This window comes from Cherax quadricarinatus, chromosome 1 (assembly GCF_038502225.1).
Source record: "Cherax quadricarinatus isolate ZL_2023a chromosome 1, ASM3850222v1, whole genome shotgun sequence".
Classification (NCBI taxonomy): Eukaryota; Metazoa; Arthropoda; class Malacostraca; order Decapoda; family Parastacidae; genus Cherax; species Cherax quadricarinatus.
The window spans coordinates 95,176,456-95,194,811 of NC_091292.1; the positions used below are offsets into that span (position 1 = coordinate 95,176,456).

General features: G+C 42.8%; 1 protein-coding gene across 1 annotated transcript; it reads right to left on the minus strand.

The window, feature by feature from the left end:
• Positions 1-15,674: 15,674 nt before the first annotated feature.
• Positions 15,675-16,487, minus strand: LOC128705739 (uncharacterized). The gene has a single exon (XM_053800875.2). The coding sequence runs from the start codon at positions 16,485-16,487 to the stop codon at positions 15,675-15,677; it is 813 nt and encodes a 270-aa protein (XP_053656850.1).
• Between the last annotated feature and the right edge of the window lie 1,869 nt (positions 16,488-18,356).

The window sequence follows — 18,356 nt, forward strand, 5'->3', positions numbered from 1 at the left end:
TGTACCTTTACCTCTGTATCTTCCCCCTGTATATTTCCCCTGTATCTTTCCCCCTGTATCTTTCCCCTCTATCTTGCCCCTGTATCTTTCCCCTGTTTCTTGCCCCTGTATCTTTTCCCCTGTATCTTTCCCCTGTATCTTTCCCCCTGTTTCTTTTCCCCTGTATCTTCCCACTGTATCTTTCCCCCTGTATCTTTCCCCAGTATCTTTCTCCTGTATCTTTCCCCTGTATCTTTCCACCTGTATCTTTCCCCTGTATCTTTCCCCTGTATCTTTCCCCTCTATCTTTCCCCTGCATCTTTCCCTCTGTATTTTTCCCCTGTATCTTTTCCTTGCATCTTTCCCCCTGTATCTTTCCCCCTGTATATTTCGCCCTGTATCTTTCCCTGCATCTTTCCCCCTGTATCTTTCCGATGTATCTTCCCCTGTATCTTCCCCCTGTATCTTTCCCCCTGTATCTTTCTCCCTGTATCTTTCCCTTGTATTTTTCCCCTTGTATCTTTCCCCCTGTATCTTTCCCCCTGTATCTTCCCCATGTATCTTTCCCCCTGTATCTTTCCCCCTGTATCTTTCTCCTGTATCTTTCCCCTGTATCTTTCCCCTGTATCTTTCCCCTGTATCTTTCCCCTGTATCTTTCCCCTGTATCTTTCCCCTGTATCTTTCCCCTGCATCTTTCCCCTGTATCTTTTCCCTGTATCTTTCCCCCTGTATTTTCCCCTGTTTCTTTCCCCTGTATTTTTCCCCTGTATCTTTCCCCTGTATCTTTCACCCTGTATCTTTCCCCTGTATCTTTCCCCTCTGTCTTTCCCCCTGTATCTTTCCCCTGTATCTTTCCCCTGTATCTTTCCCCTTGTATCTTTCCCCTGTATCTTTCCCCTGTATCTTTCCCCCTGTATCTTTCCCCCTGTATCTTTCCCCTGCATCTTTCCCCTCTATCTTTCCCCCCTCTATCTTTCCCCTGTATCTTTCCCCTCTATCTTTCCCCTGTATCTTTCGCCTGTATCTTTCCCCTGTATCTTTCTCCTGTATCTTTCCTCTGTATCTTTCCCCTCTATCTTTCCCCTTGTATCTTTCCCCTGTATCTTTCCCCCTGTATCTTTACCCCTGTATCTTCCCCCTGTATATTTCCCCTGTATCTTTCCCCTGTTTCTTTCCCCTCTATCTTTCCCCCTGTATCTTTCCCCATGTATCTTTCCCCTGTATCTTTCCCCCTGTTTTTCCCCCTGTATCTTCCCCCTGTATCTTTCCCCCTGTATCTTTCCCCGTGTATCTTTCCCCTGTATCTTTCCCCTGTATCGTTATCCTGTAGCTTTTCCCTGTATCTTTCCCCCTGTATTTTCCCCCTGTATCTTACCCCTGTATCTTTCCCCCTGTATCTTCCCCTGTATCTTCCCCCTGTATCTTTCCCCCTGTATCTTTCCCGTGTATTTTTCCCATGTATCTTTCTCCCTGTATCTTTCCCCCTGTATCTTCCCCATGTATCTTTCCCTCTGTATTTTTCCCCTGTATCTTTCCCTTGTATCTTTCCCCCTGTATCTTTCCCCCTGTATCTTTCCCCTGTATCTTTCCCCTGTATCTTTCCCCCTGTATCTTTTCCCTGTATCTTTTTCCTGTATCTTTCCCCCTGTATCTTTTCCCTGTATCTTTCCCCCTGTATCTTTCCCCTGTATATTTCCCCCTGTATCTTTTCCCTGTATCTTTCCCCCTGTATTTTCCCCTGTATCTTTCCCTTGTATATTTCCCCCTGTATCTTTCCCCTGTATCTTTCACCCTGTATCTTTCCCCTGTATCTTTCCCCTCTATCTTTCCCCCTGTATCTTTCCCCTGTGTCTTTCCCCTGTATCTTTCCCCCTGTATCTTTCCCCTCTATCTTTCCCCCTCTGTCTTTCCCCCTGTATCTTTCCCCTGCATCTTTCCCCTCTATCTTTCCCGCCTGTATATTTCCCCTGTATCTTTCCCATCTATCTTTCCCCTGTATCTTTCTCCTGTATCTTTCCCCTGTATCTTTCCTCTGTATCTTTCCCCTGTATCTTTCCCCCTGTATCTTTTCCCTGTATATTTCCCCCTGTATTTTTCCCCTGTATCTTTCCCCTGTATCTTTCCCCCTGTATCTTTCCCCTGTATCTTTCCCCATGTATCTTTACCCCTGTATCTTCCCCCTGTATATTTCCCTTGTATCTTTCCCCTGTTTCTTTCCCCTCTATCTTTCCCCATGTATCTTTCCTTTGTATCTTTCCCCTGTTTCTTTCCCCCTGTATCTTCCCCCTGTATCTTTCCCCCTGTATCTTTCCCCTGTATCTTTCTCCTGTATCTTTCCCCTGTATCTTTCCCCTTGTATCTTTCCCCTGTATCTTTCCCCAGTATCTTTCCCCTGCATCTTTCTCTCTGTATTTCTCCCCTGTATCTTTCCCTTGTATCTTTCCCCCTGTATCTTTCCCCTGTATCTTTCCCCTCTATCTTTTCCCTGTATCTTTCCCCTGTATCTTTCCCCTGTATCGTTCCCCTGTATCTTTTCCCTGTATCTTTCCCCCTGTATTTTCCCCTGTATCTTACCCCTGTAACTTTCCCCCTGTATCTTTCCCCTGTATCTTCCCCCTGTATCTTTCCCCCTGTATCTTTCCCCTGTATTTTTCCCCTGTATCTTTCCCCCTGTATCTTTCCCCCTGTATCTTCCCCATGTATCTTTTCCCCTGTATCTTTCTCCTGTATCTTTCCCCTGTATCTTTCCCCTCTATCTTTCCCCCTGTATCTTTCCCCTCTATCTTTCCCCCTGTCTCTTTCTCCTGTATCTTTCCCCTGTATCTTTCCCCTGTATCTTTCCCCTGTATCTTTCCCCCTGTATTTTTCCCCTGTATCTTTTCCCTGTATCTTTCCCCTGTATCTTTCCGCTGTATCTTTCCCCCTGTATGTTTCCCCTGTATCTTTAACCCTGTATCTTTCCCTTGTATATTTCCCCTGTATCTTTCCCCTGTATATTTCCCCCTGTATCTTTCCCCCTGTATCTTTCCCCTGTATCTTTCCCCTGTATCTTTCCCCCTGTATCTTTCCCCTGTATCTTTCCTCTCTATCTTTCCCCTGTATGTTTCCCCTGTATCTTCTTCCTCTATCTTTCCCCCTCTATCTTTCCCCGTGTATCTTTCCCTTGCATCTTTCTCATATCTAATTTAAATATCTCTTCGTTGTCATCATCCCCTCGTAGACTCTCACGCCAAACTCGTTCTCAGAAATTGCTTTTTTAAAGCCTGTAATACATCACTAAGTCATTACAATAAGTCCAATATACTCATTCTTCGGCCGTCTTTAAACTTCACCAAGCTGCCTCACTATCACTGTTTTAAACTTCACCAAGCTGCCTCACTATCACTGTTTTAAACTTCACCAAGCTGCCTCACTATCACTGTTTTAAACTTCACCAAGCTGCCTCACTATCACTGTTTTAAACTTCACCAAGCTGCCTCACTATCACTGTTTTAAACTTCACCAAGCTGCCTCACTATCACTGTTTTAAACTTCACCAAGCTGCCTCACTATCACTGTTTTAAACTTCACCAAGCTGCTTCACTATCACTGTTTTAAACTTCACCAAGCTGCCTCACTATCACTGTTTTAAACTTCACCAAGCTGCCTCACTATCACTGTTTTAAACTTCACCAAGCTGCCTCACTATCACTGTTTTAAACTTCACCAAGCTGCCTCACTATCACTGTTTTAAACTTCACCAAGCTGCCTCACTATCACTGTTTTAAACTTCACCAAGCTGCCTCACTATCACTGTTTTAAACTTCACCAAGCTGCCTCACTATCACTGTTTTAAACTTCACCAAGCTGCCTCACTATCACTGTTTTAAACTTCACCAAGCTGCCTCACTATCACTGTTTTAAACTTCACCAAGCTGCCTCACTATCACTGTTTTAAACTTCACCAAGCTGCCTCACTATCACTGTTTTAAACTTCACCAAGCTGCCTCACTATCACTGTTTTAAACTTCACCAAGCTGCCTCACTATCACTGTTTTAAACTTCACCAAGCTGCCTCACTATCACTGTTTTAAACTTCACCAAGCTGCCTATCACTGTTTTAAACTTCACCAAGCTGCCTCACTATCACTGTTTTAAACTTCACCAAGCTGCTTCACTATCACTGTTTTAAACTTCACCAAGCTGCCTCACTATCACTGTTTTAAACTTCACCAAGCTGCCTCACTATCACTGTTTTAAAGCGTCTTCCTGGCTTTACTTTTGCCTCACAATAATGCTCACACATCTTGGGTTCTCTGAGCAAGTTTGAATATGCAATTTTTTTTCTGTCTTCTAACTCTTCGCAACAATTCCGTTACTGTTGTTTTCATTTTGATGCTGCTGCTGTGGCTGTTGTTGGTGAAGTTTCTGCTGTTGTTGCTGCTGCTACTTTTACTGTTGTTGTTACTACTGGTATTATTACTCTTCCTGTTGTTGTTTTTCTTGTTAATATTTTCCCTTCTGCTATTTCTGTTCTTGCTATTTCTGTTCTTGCTATTGTTGTTGTTGCTACTGTTGTTGCTGCTGCTGTTGTTGGCTATACAATTCATTTTGTTCCTACTATTGCTGTTGTGGTTTTTGCTGCTGTTGTTGTCATTGTTGGTGTTGTTGTTGTCATTGCTGTTGCTGTTGTTCCACTTGCCACAGAGAACAAGGACGTCGCCCTGGCATCAAGGTCTTCCACTCAGGACCTCTCCATCCTTAATTTATCCTTTATCTGTATTATATGTGCTTCTCTCTCTCCCTCTCTCCCCTCCTCCTCCTACTACTACTATTACTACTACTACTACTACTTCCTCCCCCTCCCTATGGTCCTCTTAACCTCTAGCAGTACCTTGTAATAACTAACAGTACCTAGAGGTACCTAGCAATAGCTAGCACTACTTTGCAATAACTAGCACTACCTAGCATTACCTAGCAGTACCTAGCGATAACTAGCAGTACCTAGCAATACCTACAAGTACTTAGCAATAACTAGCACTACCTAGCATTACCTAGCAATACCTACAAGTACTTAGCAATAACTAGCACTACCTAACAGTACCTAGCAGCACCTAGCAGCACCTAGCAGCACCTACAGGGTATCACCTGTACTTTCAAACCTGATTAAAGAGTTTTTTCCATTGTTTACATACGGAGCGTCACCTCTCTCCTCCTCCCACACGATGACCCTACACACCGCGCCCCAGCAGCAGCAGCAACACCAACAGCCGTAACAGCAACAGCAGTAGTAACAGAAGAGGCAGTACTGGTAGGAGAAAGAGCAATAACAAAAACAACAGCAGTAGCAGCAGCAGAAGGACTGGCAACAGCAACACTGACAGCAGCAACACTGACAGCAGCATCGTACGTGAGCGGCGGCACAGCCGTGTGTACCTAACTGCAGCTGTGCCGAGTCTTTTTATTATCATGAAGCATGAAAATAGGGAACAGGATGAAGTCGGCGCCATCTATGGGCCAGTGATTCCATTAGGTCAACTGTCTTTATTTAATCGATGTCATTATGCTGTAAGGAACATGTTCCAGACTCGAGTCGTCCTGGAAATAAATGATCTCAGATGAAGTGATGTTCTTGAGAAGGGTACAGCCAGAGTGTAGGTGCTGTTTCCTGCCCGTCTTGTTGTGTAGAAGCTGTCGTCTCGTTGTCCGCGAAGTGGAGCCAAGTATGCTTGCTACCTTGACGATACTGGCCTTGAATATAACAGTAAGGCCACCCACATCTCTCCCGTGTTGAAGGCTCTGCTGATATGACAAATCCATCCAGGCCGGGTATAAGCAAGAGATTTGTGGTCTTGCTAGGCTCTCTATTCTGTCCAGAAGTCGTAGATAAGACGGGGGACAGGCAGTAAAAGGCAGTGGAGCATACTGAAGGTGTGAGCGCATTTGTTCCTCGTATAGAGTTTTATAACTTCTACTGTCAGTAGGTGTGAGATCCGCCTTAGTTACTGCTAGCTTCTTGGCTGTCTTGCGTGAAAGATTTATCTCCTGGATCTTCACAGATAATTTGGAATCAAATTTCACCCCTACAATATCCACCTCATCCCCGGGTTCCAACTCTCTTTCTCTCTCTCTCTCTCTCTCTCTCTCTTTTTTTTTTTTTTTTTTTTTTTACACAGGGTTTGACAAGGTTAAGGATCCCTAGCTGTATTGACAAGTTATTTACAGGTTAAGGATTCCTAACTTTATTGACAAGCTAAGAGCTGTTACCTACATCAGCTCATTTGAAAGCATTTTTATTGTTATGAGACATACAAGTAGGGAGCAGGATGAAGTTGGAGACATCTGTGGGCCAGTATTTTCATTTGATCAGCTGACTTTATCTCGTTGACATCTCTCTCTCTCTCTCTCTCTCTCTCTCTCTCTCTCTCTCTCTCTCTCTCTCTCTCTCTCTCTCTCTTTCCCCTCCCTCCGTTTACCCACTTTTTCCAACCTCCTGAACGTAATCCTCTGCATCTGAACGTCTAACCTCACGTCATGTTGTCCAAACCTTGAATTTTTATATGACTTTTTTCCTAGGCACTAATTTACAATGTTCTCAGCCTGTGTGCTCGCCTCTCTTTATTGGCGCATATTTTTTGACTCTATCTTATTCATATATATGAGAGTGAGTGATAATGTTAATGAATACAGTTTCTCAGATTATTATTATTATTATTATTATTAGTAGTAGTAGTAGTAGTAGTAGTAGTAGTAGTAGTAGTAGTAGTAGTAGTAATAGTAGTAGTAATAGTAGTAGCAATGGTTGTGGAAAATTTTGTACATTTCCCGAAATTATAGTGCATGAATTTATAATGTAATTCAATGAAATGTATTGCTGTTGGTTTAAAATTAATTTGCGAGTGAAACAGGGAACCAGCAGACCGTGCGTCGTTCAGGTCTTCCAAATAGGAGCAAGACAAACCATACCCCCGGCCGGGATTGAACCCGCGGTCATAGAGTCTCAAAACTGGAGTTTTGAGACTCTATGACCGCGGGTATGGTTTGTTTGCAATCGTGTCATTACGATTTCTTGAGTCAGGAGCAAGACAAATCGGAATTATCGTCCTGCGGAAATTGTGATGACAGAGACTTGGCAGGACTTCGAAATAAGTGGTGGAACTTGGAAATATGGAGGAACACCAGTGACTTCTTACAGCACACCGATCCCAAAGTACTCTTTACCTTTGTTCAGTAGATTGCACTGGCCATCGTATTTCTCACTGGCTAGGTGACTTTAGGGTGTGTTCTATGTGTTCTACCGGTGCTCCAAATTGGTAAGTTAATACCATTAATTATGTAACTATATGCTGGACAACTGCATTATACTCCCCTCCCCTCTTTTAGTTAGTCACAAAAAGTTATATACAGTCCACTTTAAATATTATTGGTTATGTTTTCTCATGTAATGGTTAATACTTTAGGTCCGGGTATATGTGTAGAGAGGATTGTGGGTGTCGGAGGAGATTCCCCACACACCAAGTATCTTCAAAATTCCCACATACCTCAGAGGTACAACAGAATGTAACTAATGTTTACTTGCCTTCTCATCACATTACTTGTGTGAACGTAGTCGTAGGTTCATACAGGTAATTTATTTCTCACAATGGTAGTAACAGTAGTAGTAGTAGTAGTTATAGTAGTGGTAGTAGTATTAGCAGTAGTAGTAATAGTAGCACTATCAATATTGTTATAATTATCATTATTATTATTGTTATGATTATTATTACTATCATTGAGCAGCGATAAACCAGTAAGGCGTCAAGCTGCCTGAGGAATGGCAGGTAATCACGTTGATCCAAGGAATAGGAAGATCATTTCAGTTCCCTGGATCAAGAGCTCAGTCAAGATCTCCAGCAATAATAATAATAATAATAATAATAATAATAATAATAATAATAACAATCGTTGGATCATTGTAACGTTGAATGTGTTTTCTTCGATCGTTCACTCTGTCTTGGTGGAATGTTGCTTTATTAAGTTTGAAGTCTATCGACTACACGAAGTCACTAAGGCTACATGTCACCTGTACCAGTTAAACTCTAAGTGTATACACAGTGAGATATATACATGTGTATATGAAGTGAGATATATACATCTGAGTATATACACTGAGACAGTTTGTGTATATAAACTATGATATGTATATATCTTTGCATATACACTTATATATATATATATATATATATATATATATATATATATATATATATACATGTGTATATAAACTGAGATATATACTATTTGTGTACATACACAGACATATACATATCTTTGCATATACACTGAGATATATACATTTCAGTGAATATACACTGATATATGCATCTATGTATATAAACATCTTTGTGTATATACTGAAATTTATACGTTTTTGTATGTATACCTATATATACATACCCTCTTTAAAGGAGGGGGAATGCTTTGATGTCAGTGAATGGTTCTTGATCCAGGGTACTAGAGCTAACCTCCTCTTTCTTGGATCAGACCTGACTACTTCCCGTTTCCCAGATACTGAATGAGACTTTCTAGTTTAACGCTTCCCAGTAATAATAATAATAATAATAATAATAATAATAATAATAATAATAATAATAATAATAATAATAATAATAATAATAATAATAATAATTAATAAGGAGAACTATTAAATATTTACCTAGAACACACATTACAATAATGCAATTTGTATTTAGTTACATAATTTCTATTTAATTCACATGTGTATATATATATATATATATATATATATATATATATATATATATATATATATATGTGTGTGTGTGTGTGTGTGTGTGTGTGTGTGTGTGTGTGTGTGTGTGTGTGTGCGCGTGTGTGCATATGTATGTGTGTGTGTGTGTCTGTGTGCGTGTGTATGTGTGCACTCACCTAATTGTACTCACCTAATTGTGGTTGCAGGGGTCGATACTCAGCTCCTGGCCCCGCCTCTTCACTGATCGCTACTAGGTCCTCTCTCTCTCTCTGCTTCCTGAGCTTTGTCATACCTCTTCTTAAAACTATGTATGGTTCCTGCCTCCACTACTTCACTTGCTAGGCTATTCCACTTCCTGACAACTCTATGACTGAAGAAATACTTCCTAACGTCCCTGTGACTCGTCTGAGTCTTCAGCTTCCAGTTATGACCCCTTGTTTCTGTGTCCTCTCTCTGGAACATCCTATCTCTGTCCACCTTGTCTATTCCCCGCAGTATCTTGTATGTCATTATCATGTCTCCCCTGACTTCTGTCCTCCAGTGTCGTCAGTCCGATTTCCCTCAACCTTTCCTCGTACGACATTCCCATTCGCTGCCTGACCACGGTCGAGTGAGGTTGTGCGCTGCACCCCTCTGCTGTTTCAGGCGAGCTACCTTGTATCAACATGGCGCTGAGTGTGAGGAGGCGCGTAAATACCATTGGTATTGAGCTGCTTCGTGGGGCGATTTCACCCTCTTCAGTGCAAGTCTTACTCCCAACAATCATTAGGGAGACCTATGGAATCCAGGACGATGAGGTGTATGGTGTAGCCCTGAATGGGGCTTATAGAATCTTCGTCAAATTGAATTCCACGTCCGTGTATGAGTCTTTGGTGACGAGATTCCAAGACGTGAGTCTTGACGCTACTCCAGCTGTGAAGGTGCGTTTGATCGACGTATCTCGCCACTTTACGTGGGTTAAGATACGTAATGTCCCATTTGAGGCAGATGAGGCTGACGTAAGGAGTGTTTTTGAGACATATGGGACCGTACATCTGGCACAAAAGGGCAAGTGGACGGCAGGTGCTTACATGGGACGTCCGGAGGGTACCTTTTCCCTGAAGATGACTCTGAGACATCCCATACCGTCTTACGTCGTGTTGGAGGACTTCAGGACGCAAGTTATGGTATCGTATGCCGGACAGAGACGTACGTGCAGAATATGTGGGGCGTACGACCATATGGCGGCAGAGTGCGTGAAGCTGAGGAGGGCGCCAGCGCAAACTGGTGAAGCACCAGTTACCAGCGTGATAGCTGTTGAGAGCCCAGTGCGAAAGCAAGGGCCTGGGCGCTTGTGGAGTGAAGAGGTGGAGGATTCCAAAGAGGAGACTGGCATGTGTGAGGTAAGCTGTGATGTAAAAGGATCTGTTACTACACAAAGGAAAAGTACAGAAGTGCAAGTGCAGGAGGAGGTGCAGGCTCTAGAGGAAGAGCTTCAGGAAGTGTTAAGGACATTGACACCGCCTGCAGAGGATGTTGTTCCTGAGCTGGTGAGAGGCACGGCGTTGCCTGTAGAGGAATGTAAGGATAAAAAACATAGCAGGGTTGACGGGCCAACTAGTAAGAGAGAGTTGTCGCCGTGTGCTGTGGAACGGGGCGTGGTGGAGGTTGAGGTTCATCGTGAGGGAACCTCAGAAGATAACATGGATGTAGAGGGCATCACGAGGAAGAGAGCGGCGGCGTCAGACTCAGATGATGTCCTGACGCCGGCGCAGAGGTCTGGGAGGAAGGAAGAGCACTGTCGAAGTAGTCATGATAAGAGGCATCGCAAAAAAGGGGGGGGGGTTGATGGTGTGAAGCCTTGTGCTGGCTCTGGGGCAGGAGGCCCTGGGATGAATGAAGAGAGGAGGAAGGGTTGGAAACTATAAAGAGGCCTTAGGTGTATGACTGTGAACGTCAATGGATTGTGTAATAGTGTGAAGAAGGAATGGTTTCGAATGTTTCTGTATAAATATAGGGTGGATGTAGTGTTCCTGCAAGAACACAATTTCAAGGAGGGAAGAGTGCTCGAGGTGGAGGGGTTTCAGGTTATGACTCTGCCATCTGCACGTCTGAAAGGTGGTGTGGGGATATTGATCAGGGAGGCGAGCCCGTTTGTGTTGCTAAGAAGTGAGGGGGGAGGGGGGGGAAGAATATTGCGCGTGGATGGGTGGTGGATGGGGCAGAGGGTTTCTTTTGTAAGTGTGTATGCACCAGCAGAAAATGATGTGAGGGTAAAAAGGGATTTTGTATGTGAAGAACTAGTTTTCTTCTTACGTGGGTTACCTACAGTGGCCGTCGTTGGTGGGGACTGGAACTGCGTTATTAGGAGGGCTGACGTGGAACCAAAAGGGGCGGGGCACGTGTCGGCGGCCTTGCGAGATCTTTTGAGAGATATTCAGTTGCGGGATGCGGTTGGAGGAGGGGCGTGGGAGGTAGAACACACTTTTGTAAGACGGGGTTACGCTGCTAGGTTGGATAGGCTGTATATATCTCAAGGGGTTGGGTTGACATTTTTCCGTACAATAGAAGTAGCTTATTCGGATCATCGGGCGGTAGTAGCAGAGGTGGCGTGGGAGTCACTAGCAGGTATATCTAGGGGTTATTGGAAATTAAATACAAGTGTGTTAGGTGATGAGGAGGGGATAGAGGGATTTGCAACGCTGTGGGAGGGGTTAAGTGCAGAGATAAATGGGGTAGAGGATGTGGTGATGTGGTGGGATGGTGTGGCTAAAGAACGGATTAAGCAATATTACGTAAAGGAAGGGAAACGTATCAATTCTTTAAAATATGGGCTTGCTAACTATTTGGAGGATAGATTACGGGGTTGCTATGCGAGGGGGGCGGTGGCGGGCAATTATCCCATGGATGATATTATGGCAATTAAAGGGAGACTGCGTGAGGTACAGGATGAGAGGTTCCAAGCGGTGCGGGTACAGGCGGGGGTGGAAGAGGTGTTATGGGGCGATAGACCTTCATCGTGCGTATTGCGTAGGCAGAAACAAAGACAGCAGGCAATGACTATTCCATGGTTGGAGGTTCATGAGTCGATAGGAGGGTACAGGGAGGGGCAGGTCATACAAGCTACGGAAGGAATGGGGGCGTTTGCTGACAAGTGGTATGAGAAGTACTGGCAACGAGAAGGGGTAGAGGATGGGGTTTTAGAACAGGTGTGTGGGAGTGTGGTATGTCAGTTGCGTAACAGTGATAGGGAAGCACTGGGTGGGGAAATAACTGAGGGAGAAATATGGAGGGCTTTAAGTGGAATGCGAAAGGGCAAAGCACCGGGAATTGATGGACTCCCGGCAGAGTTTTATCAGCAGCATTGGGAATTAATGAGGCGTTTTTTGGTTAGGTTATTAAATTGCATGAAGGAGAGAGGTGAGCTGGGTGAGAAGCAGGCAACGGCTGTCGTTGTATTGGTACCGAAAGGTAAGGGGCAGCATACGCTTCGGGATTACCGGGCGATCTCGTTGTTATGCGCAGATTATAAATTGTTTGCGAAGATTTTGGGAAATCGGGTCAAGTGTGTGGTGGGGCGGGTAGTATCAAAAACTCAGTTTGGTTTGCCAGGGAGGTCCATGGTGGAGGGGCATGGGTTACTTAGGGATTTCGTGGAGGCAAAAGGGGGGGGGGGGAGGGAGGGAGGTTTGGTGGCGCTCGATTGGCAAGGGGCATACGATAGAGTGGATAGGAAAGCATTAAAAGCCATCCTCAGGGGTCAGGGGTTTGGGGATGAAATAGTGGGTTGGGTTGAGGCGTTGTATGGAGGTGCAATAGCGAGGGTACAGATTAATGGTCGATTGGGTGAGAAGATTGTAATGGGTAGGGGAATTAGGCAGGGGTGTCCTATGTCACAATTATTGTTTGCGTGCATACAGGACCCCTTTTATAGATTGGTGGAGCAGCGTATGTGTCACGTAGAGGGACCAGGGTGTGAGGTTGCGAGGGTTTGGCCAGTTTTAATTGGGTATGTGGATGATACAACTGTTCTGATCAGGGAGGGGATGTCAATGGACACATTAGACGGGGTAGTAAAAATGTTCGCAGGGGCAACTGGTATGAGGGTAAATTCAGATAAATCCATGGTTATGGGGTTAGGGGCTTGGGCCGGTAGGGTTGATTGGGGTAGTGCAGTTGTGGGGAGGCAGGTGAATTCGTTAAAAATTTGCGGTCTGATTTATGCAGACGATCTAACTGTGGCACGCACGGAAAACTCGATTAGGATGGTAGAAAGGATTCAGGGACGCTTGGGTGCATTGCGACCTTATCATTTGACCCTTGTGCAGCGTGCCATTGCTATTAATATCTTACTGTATAGCAAAGTATGGCACGTGGCAGCCGTGTTCCCATTAACTGGGCCAGCAATAACGAACATACTTAGGAAGGTTTTTAAATTCTTGTGGGGTTCGAGCTGTGATTGGATTAAAAGGGATGTGGTAATGTTACCTGTAAGTAAGGGGGGGCTGGGATTGCTGGACTTAAAGCGGAGGGTCAAATGTGTCTTCATTAAAAGGGAGGTGATGAGGGAAAGTGTGGGTGGGGGGGGTTTGGCCAGGATCCATAACAGATTGCAACGGATGTATACAGGAGTTGAGTTGCATGAGTGTGAAACTGTGTTGAGGGCTCTGGCGTGGGATCGAGAGCCAGCAAAGGTTAAAATAGGTAGGTTGTGTAGATTGTTAGCCGGGAGGGTTGTAGCGCCTGTAGAGGGAATTTTCCCCATGTATGCATGGGGAAGTATATGGAATAGGTTGAGTAGGATGAGGTTGCAACCTCGTGTTCGGGATGTCATGTATCGTTTTCTGCACGGCATTTTACCGTCGGGTGTGGTTCTACGGGATAGACGCGTCGTTGACGGGGGGGAGTGTGGGATATGTGGTGGGGAGGAGTCGGCTTTTCATGTAGTATATTTTTGTGATGGAATGAGGAGTGTCAAGGGGTGGTTAAGTAGGGTGATAAATAGGATAGGAGGTAAAGGAATTTCTGTATTGAGAGCATTAAGTCTCGACGTGGGGGGTTGGGAGGAAAGTGTAATCAGAGCTGTGGGATACATTATGGCAGATTATATCTATATAGTGTGGGGATTGCGGGGGAAACAGGTTACTGAGGTGAAGAGGAGGGTGTTAGCGGTAACGTTCTATAAAACGGTATGCAGAAATAAGGAAATTTATGGGAGGAGGTGGGTGAAGGATTTTTCAGAGGGATATAGGCAACTTACGTTACAGGTTTTATTAGACTTGTAATATACGAGGGAGGGGAGGGTACGATTGGAAAGTGTTGCTGGGGTAGGGAAGTCATGGGTGAAAACAGGGTCGCCTCCCTGGTAATGGATGACAACAAATGTTTGCGTGAGTGTTGGATGAATGATGCGTGAGTGAATATGTGAACCACGGGTGCTGGCACCTGTGGAGCTGGCCAGTTTTTTTGTGTGACATGGACTATACACTATTCATATAGTACTCCTGTTCCTTCAAGGTAGTAGTGATGATGGATAAGGTATTCAAGGGGGGGGGGGTTGCCTACATCACTGTGCATAGCGAGGGTAGGGCAGCATATTGATTGGAAGTGATGGACAGTTGCTTGTCCAGTGTGTTAGTATTATGTGTAGATAATACGCATATTATTGTATGTAGCGAGATGGGACTACATGCAAGTTGGACTTGTACTATGAGAATTATTCTCTAACGCCTGATATGTGAAGGCTGATTGATCAACTGTGATCCATTCAAATTAGATTTATTATTATGTTATCTACATACATTATCTATGTACATAGCAGTCTTAAGTCATATTATTATGTTGTTATCTATGTACATAGCAGTCTTAAGTCATATTATTATGTTGTTATCTATGTACATAGCAGTCTTAAGTCATATTATTATGTTGTTATCTATGTACATAGCAGTCTTAAGTCATATGATGTGAGTTGTGTTTAGGTGCAGTTGTCACAAAAATTTTGTTTTGTTTTGTCTGTGTTAGGGAAGTATGTGGAATTTTTTGTGTGTAGCCGCTACATGGCTGGGGTTTATACTTTATACCTTTGTATTCTGTGATGTTTTTCATAATATACAGTCTTATTTATATACTATGTTGCATGAATAGGGTTTACATGCTAAGACTGCACATAAGTTGCCTTTGAGAGTTGACATTCAATATTGCAACCTTCTTAGAAAATTAAGCTTTTGGGGTTTTCTTTCACCAGGTTGAGGTGTCATTGTGTTAAGTAATGACATGTATCCCATTTCATTGTTATTAATATTTTGTGTCTAAGATGTTACTGTATCACTCATGATAGTGTAATTCCTATGTATCCTTTAATGTTAAGTTAAGATGCAGTCAGGTTGGTGATGGTTATATTTTGCGAGAGGGGGGGGGGGTGAAATTGTGTCAAAAGTTTCAGCCTTCACAGGTATATAACTCTGGTATAACTGGGTGTATATGGTGTGTGGTGTTAGGGTGTCAGAACACTTTCGTCTGCTGTAATCATTTTTGTAAGGCTGAATTGGGAATTTGTGATTTAACTCATTATGTGTACCTTTTAATATAATTTCCACCTTGTATTGTAATGTTTTAAATAAAATATAAAAAAAAAAAAAATCATGATGTGCAAAATGTATGTTTGCTGGTCTGTTCACTTTATGTATACTGAGAGTGTTTGTGTACGTGTGAAGTGTGAAGTATGTTGGAATTATGTGCGTTTGTGTGTTGCATGTCTTTGTTATTTACCGGTTGTCAAAGTCGTTTATCGACAGACACTTGGTCTTTGTGTGTGTGTGTGTGTGTGTGTGTGTGTGTGTGTGTGTGTGTGTGTGTGTGTGTGTGTGTGTGTGTGTGTGTGTGTGTGTGGGTGTGTGTGTGTGGGTGGGTGGGTGAGTGGGTGTGTTTTAATCAGTCACTTAGGAGCAGTAAACATACACTTCCACAGTAATCTGCGTAAAGAACTCACGACTCACAGATTCCCTCAGGGATGATGCAATGGGTAGTGGTTACAGGTGTACATTGGTCTGTCACCATTGTGGTACAGCGACCAGATCCGTCCCTCAATACCTGCTGCCACTCAAACCCGTCGGGGCACTGACGAAGCACCTGGCGGTAGCTGCTCGCTACTGTGTCCCAGGTACACACGAAAAATCGCCTACAGTCCGTGGGATCCCCGAACCTCCCTTCCTCTTTACACTCAAACTTTGACAACTTCCAGTTGCAGGGGTTTTCGCATTTCTCCGTCTGCTCGTTGTAGAACTGGCCAGGCGGACATTGGAACACGTATTGTAGCCACCCTTTCGTCGTAACAATGCAGGTGTAGTATGTGTTGCAGTCTTCGGTGAAACCGAAAGTCCCAGGATTCGTACAACTGGGGAGACCAGAAGGGTTGAGACACTGGACCGAATGCTCATCAAACGTGTAGCCTTCAGGGCATCTGTATATGTGCATCTCTCCGAGATCGTCACAGATGAAGAACGTGGAAAGGTTGTTTGGGTCTTTATAGAAGACGTTGTTTTCTGGGCACGAGCAATCCTTGTGTGGTTCCGTGTAGCATACGTTGCTGAAGAAGCTACTTTTGTAGTTGCAGAAGTCTTCGTGACAATTCTGAGGGAAGGCCCTACCGTCCACGCAGTTGACGACAGTCTTGCAGTCAGCACACATGTACTGGTTGGGCGCGTCGCTGCACACCTCGTCCAGGAGATTGTTGTGCACTTGCTTGAAAACCTCTAGCGTTCCTGACCTATTACATCCCTGGAAACAGTTAACTGGCATTATTATAAACATTAAACACTCCATTATTGGTACTGGAATCATCAGCACCAATCAGAGTTTATGAAAACCTTTACGATTTTGCAATAAACCAACAAAATCGAAAAAGTTTCAAACAACCTTGATAACGTTAATCTTCTGCATACTTGGAAAATTTCTGCTCTCGTTCCAAGACTGTGAAAATAAAGTATCTCTGCAGTAGGTACTGAACCATGCTGGGCAGGTCTAACTCACACTCAGCACTGCAGTAGGTCTACTGGACCATGCTAGGTAGGTCCTACTCACACTGAGAGGTGTGCATGGTAAAAATGGCATATGATAATAACAGGTAATTGAAAAAATACAGAAAATGGAAATAATACTGTTTATATTTTGAGTATTTTTTCCCAACATCTTAGTGTATACACAGTGAGAAATATAATTATGAAAATAGCATACAATACCGACAAGTAGATAAGCAAGACACATGTGCAACAGTTCGGTTTTTTTTTTTTTTTTGTCGAAACTTTTCGCCTACAAAGTAGGCTTTTTCAATTGTCTCCATATTAAGTCACTTCTGTATTTGACTGAAGAAGCCTATTGTATAGGCGTAACGTCTCAACTATAAAGATGCTCAACTGTTTAACATATGTCTTAATTACCAACTTGTCTCTATTGTATACCTTTTTTTTTTTCATAATTATTTCGCTGGCATATTGGTGTTCAGACATGCGTTTCTGGAAGTCACTGGATATTTCACATGTGTTGTGGAAAATACTGTATATATTTTCCAGAAATACAGTAGTTATATGTAAATAGATGGCCATACTGTATTTAATAAAAATTATGTTATCGAAAATGGGAAGCTGCGCCTGCACAAACGACTCGCCATTGTTGTTTGAATTTGGATTAGAAACGTTAGTGTAATGGGAAGAATTTTTCGTGCTCTAGAGGTTAAAATTGGACACCTCTCAAATAGGAGCCGAAATTGTTGGATGTGCATTCCGGCATAACTTGAGATATCAGGCGACTGGATAAGGCAGCTCCAGGAACCTCAGATAAGTCTGTGATGTTTTAACTCTGGCCAGTGTTATTTTCATAGATAGACAGTGAGGTTTTCTGAGTATGATACACCTTGATCTCCAGTCAAATTGGTGAGTGATTTTAAGATATTCTCCTTCTGTTATGTATATGTGTATATATATAATCCTTTATTAATTTAATATACAGTCCACAAATTTATATATTTACCAGAATTCCTGGTGATATATATTTCATTTGTAATTAATAGGTCTAGAGTAACTTGTGGATAAGACAGTTGTAGGTATCGAAGGGGGACATTTTTGCGACCTAGGTGTCCCAAATTCCTACTTGTCTATGTAACTGATAAATAATAATTATCTTTGTTATCATTTACTGTTATGTATAAAATGAGTTACATTCAGATAAATGCAATTTTCCACATTTAATTTGCCCGTTGGTCCTTCTTGAACCAGAGGTAATTAGTGAAGTCATTAATTAGTTAATTACTTAATAATTATATGTCAAATGACAGAAGGAGGTGGATGTTAAGTCCACAGATTTACTTTATGTGTAGTGGATTATAATTATTACAGTATTAATTTGGATAAGTCAAGTGTGGCTAAAGATTATATTAATGTGTATAATATTAATTTTGCTATGCCAAATTATGGCAAGGATTTATATTAATTTGCATAATATTAATTTTGATAAGCCAATTCTGGCCAAGATTTATATCAGTGTATGTGTAATTGATAAGTCAAGTGTAGCTAATTATATTAATGTGTATAATATTAATTTTGCAAAGCCAAAGTGGCTAGGATTTATATTAATGTATTTGTACAATATTAATTTGATAAGACAATTCTGGCC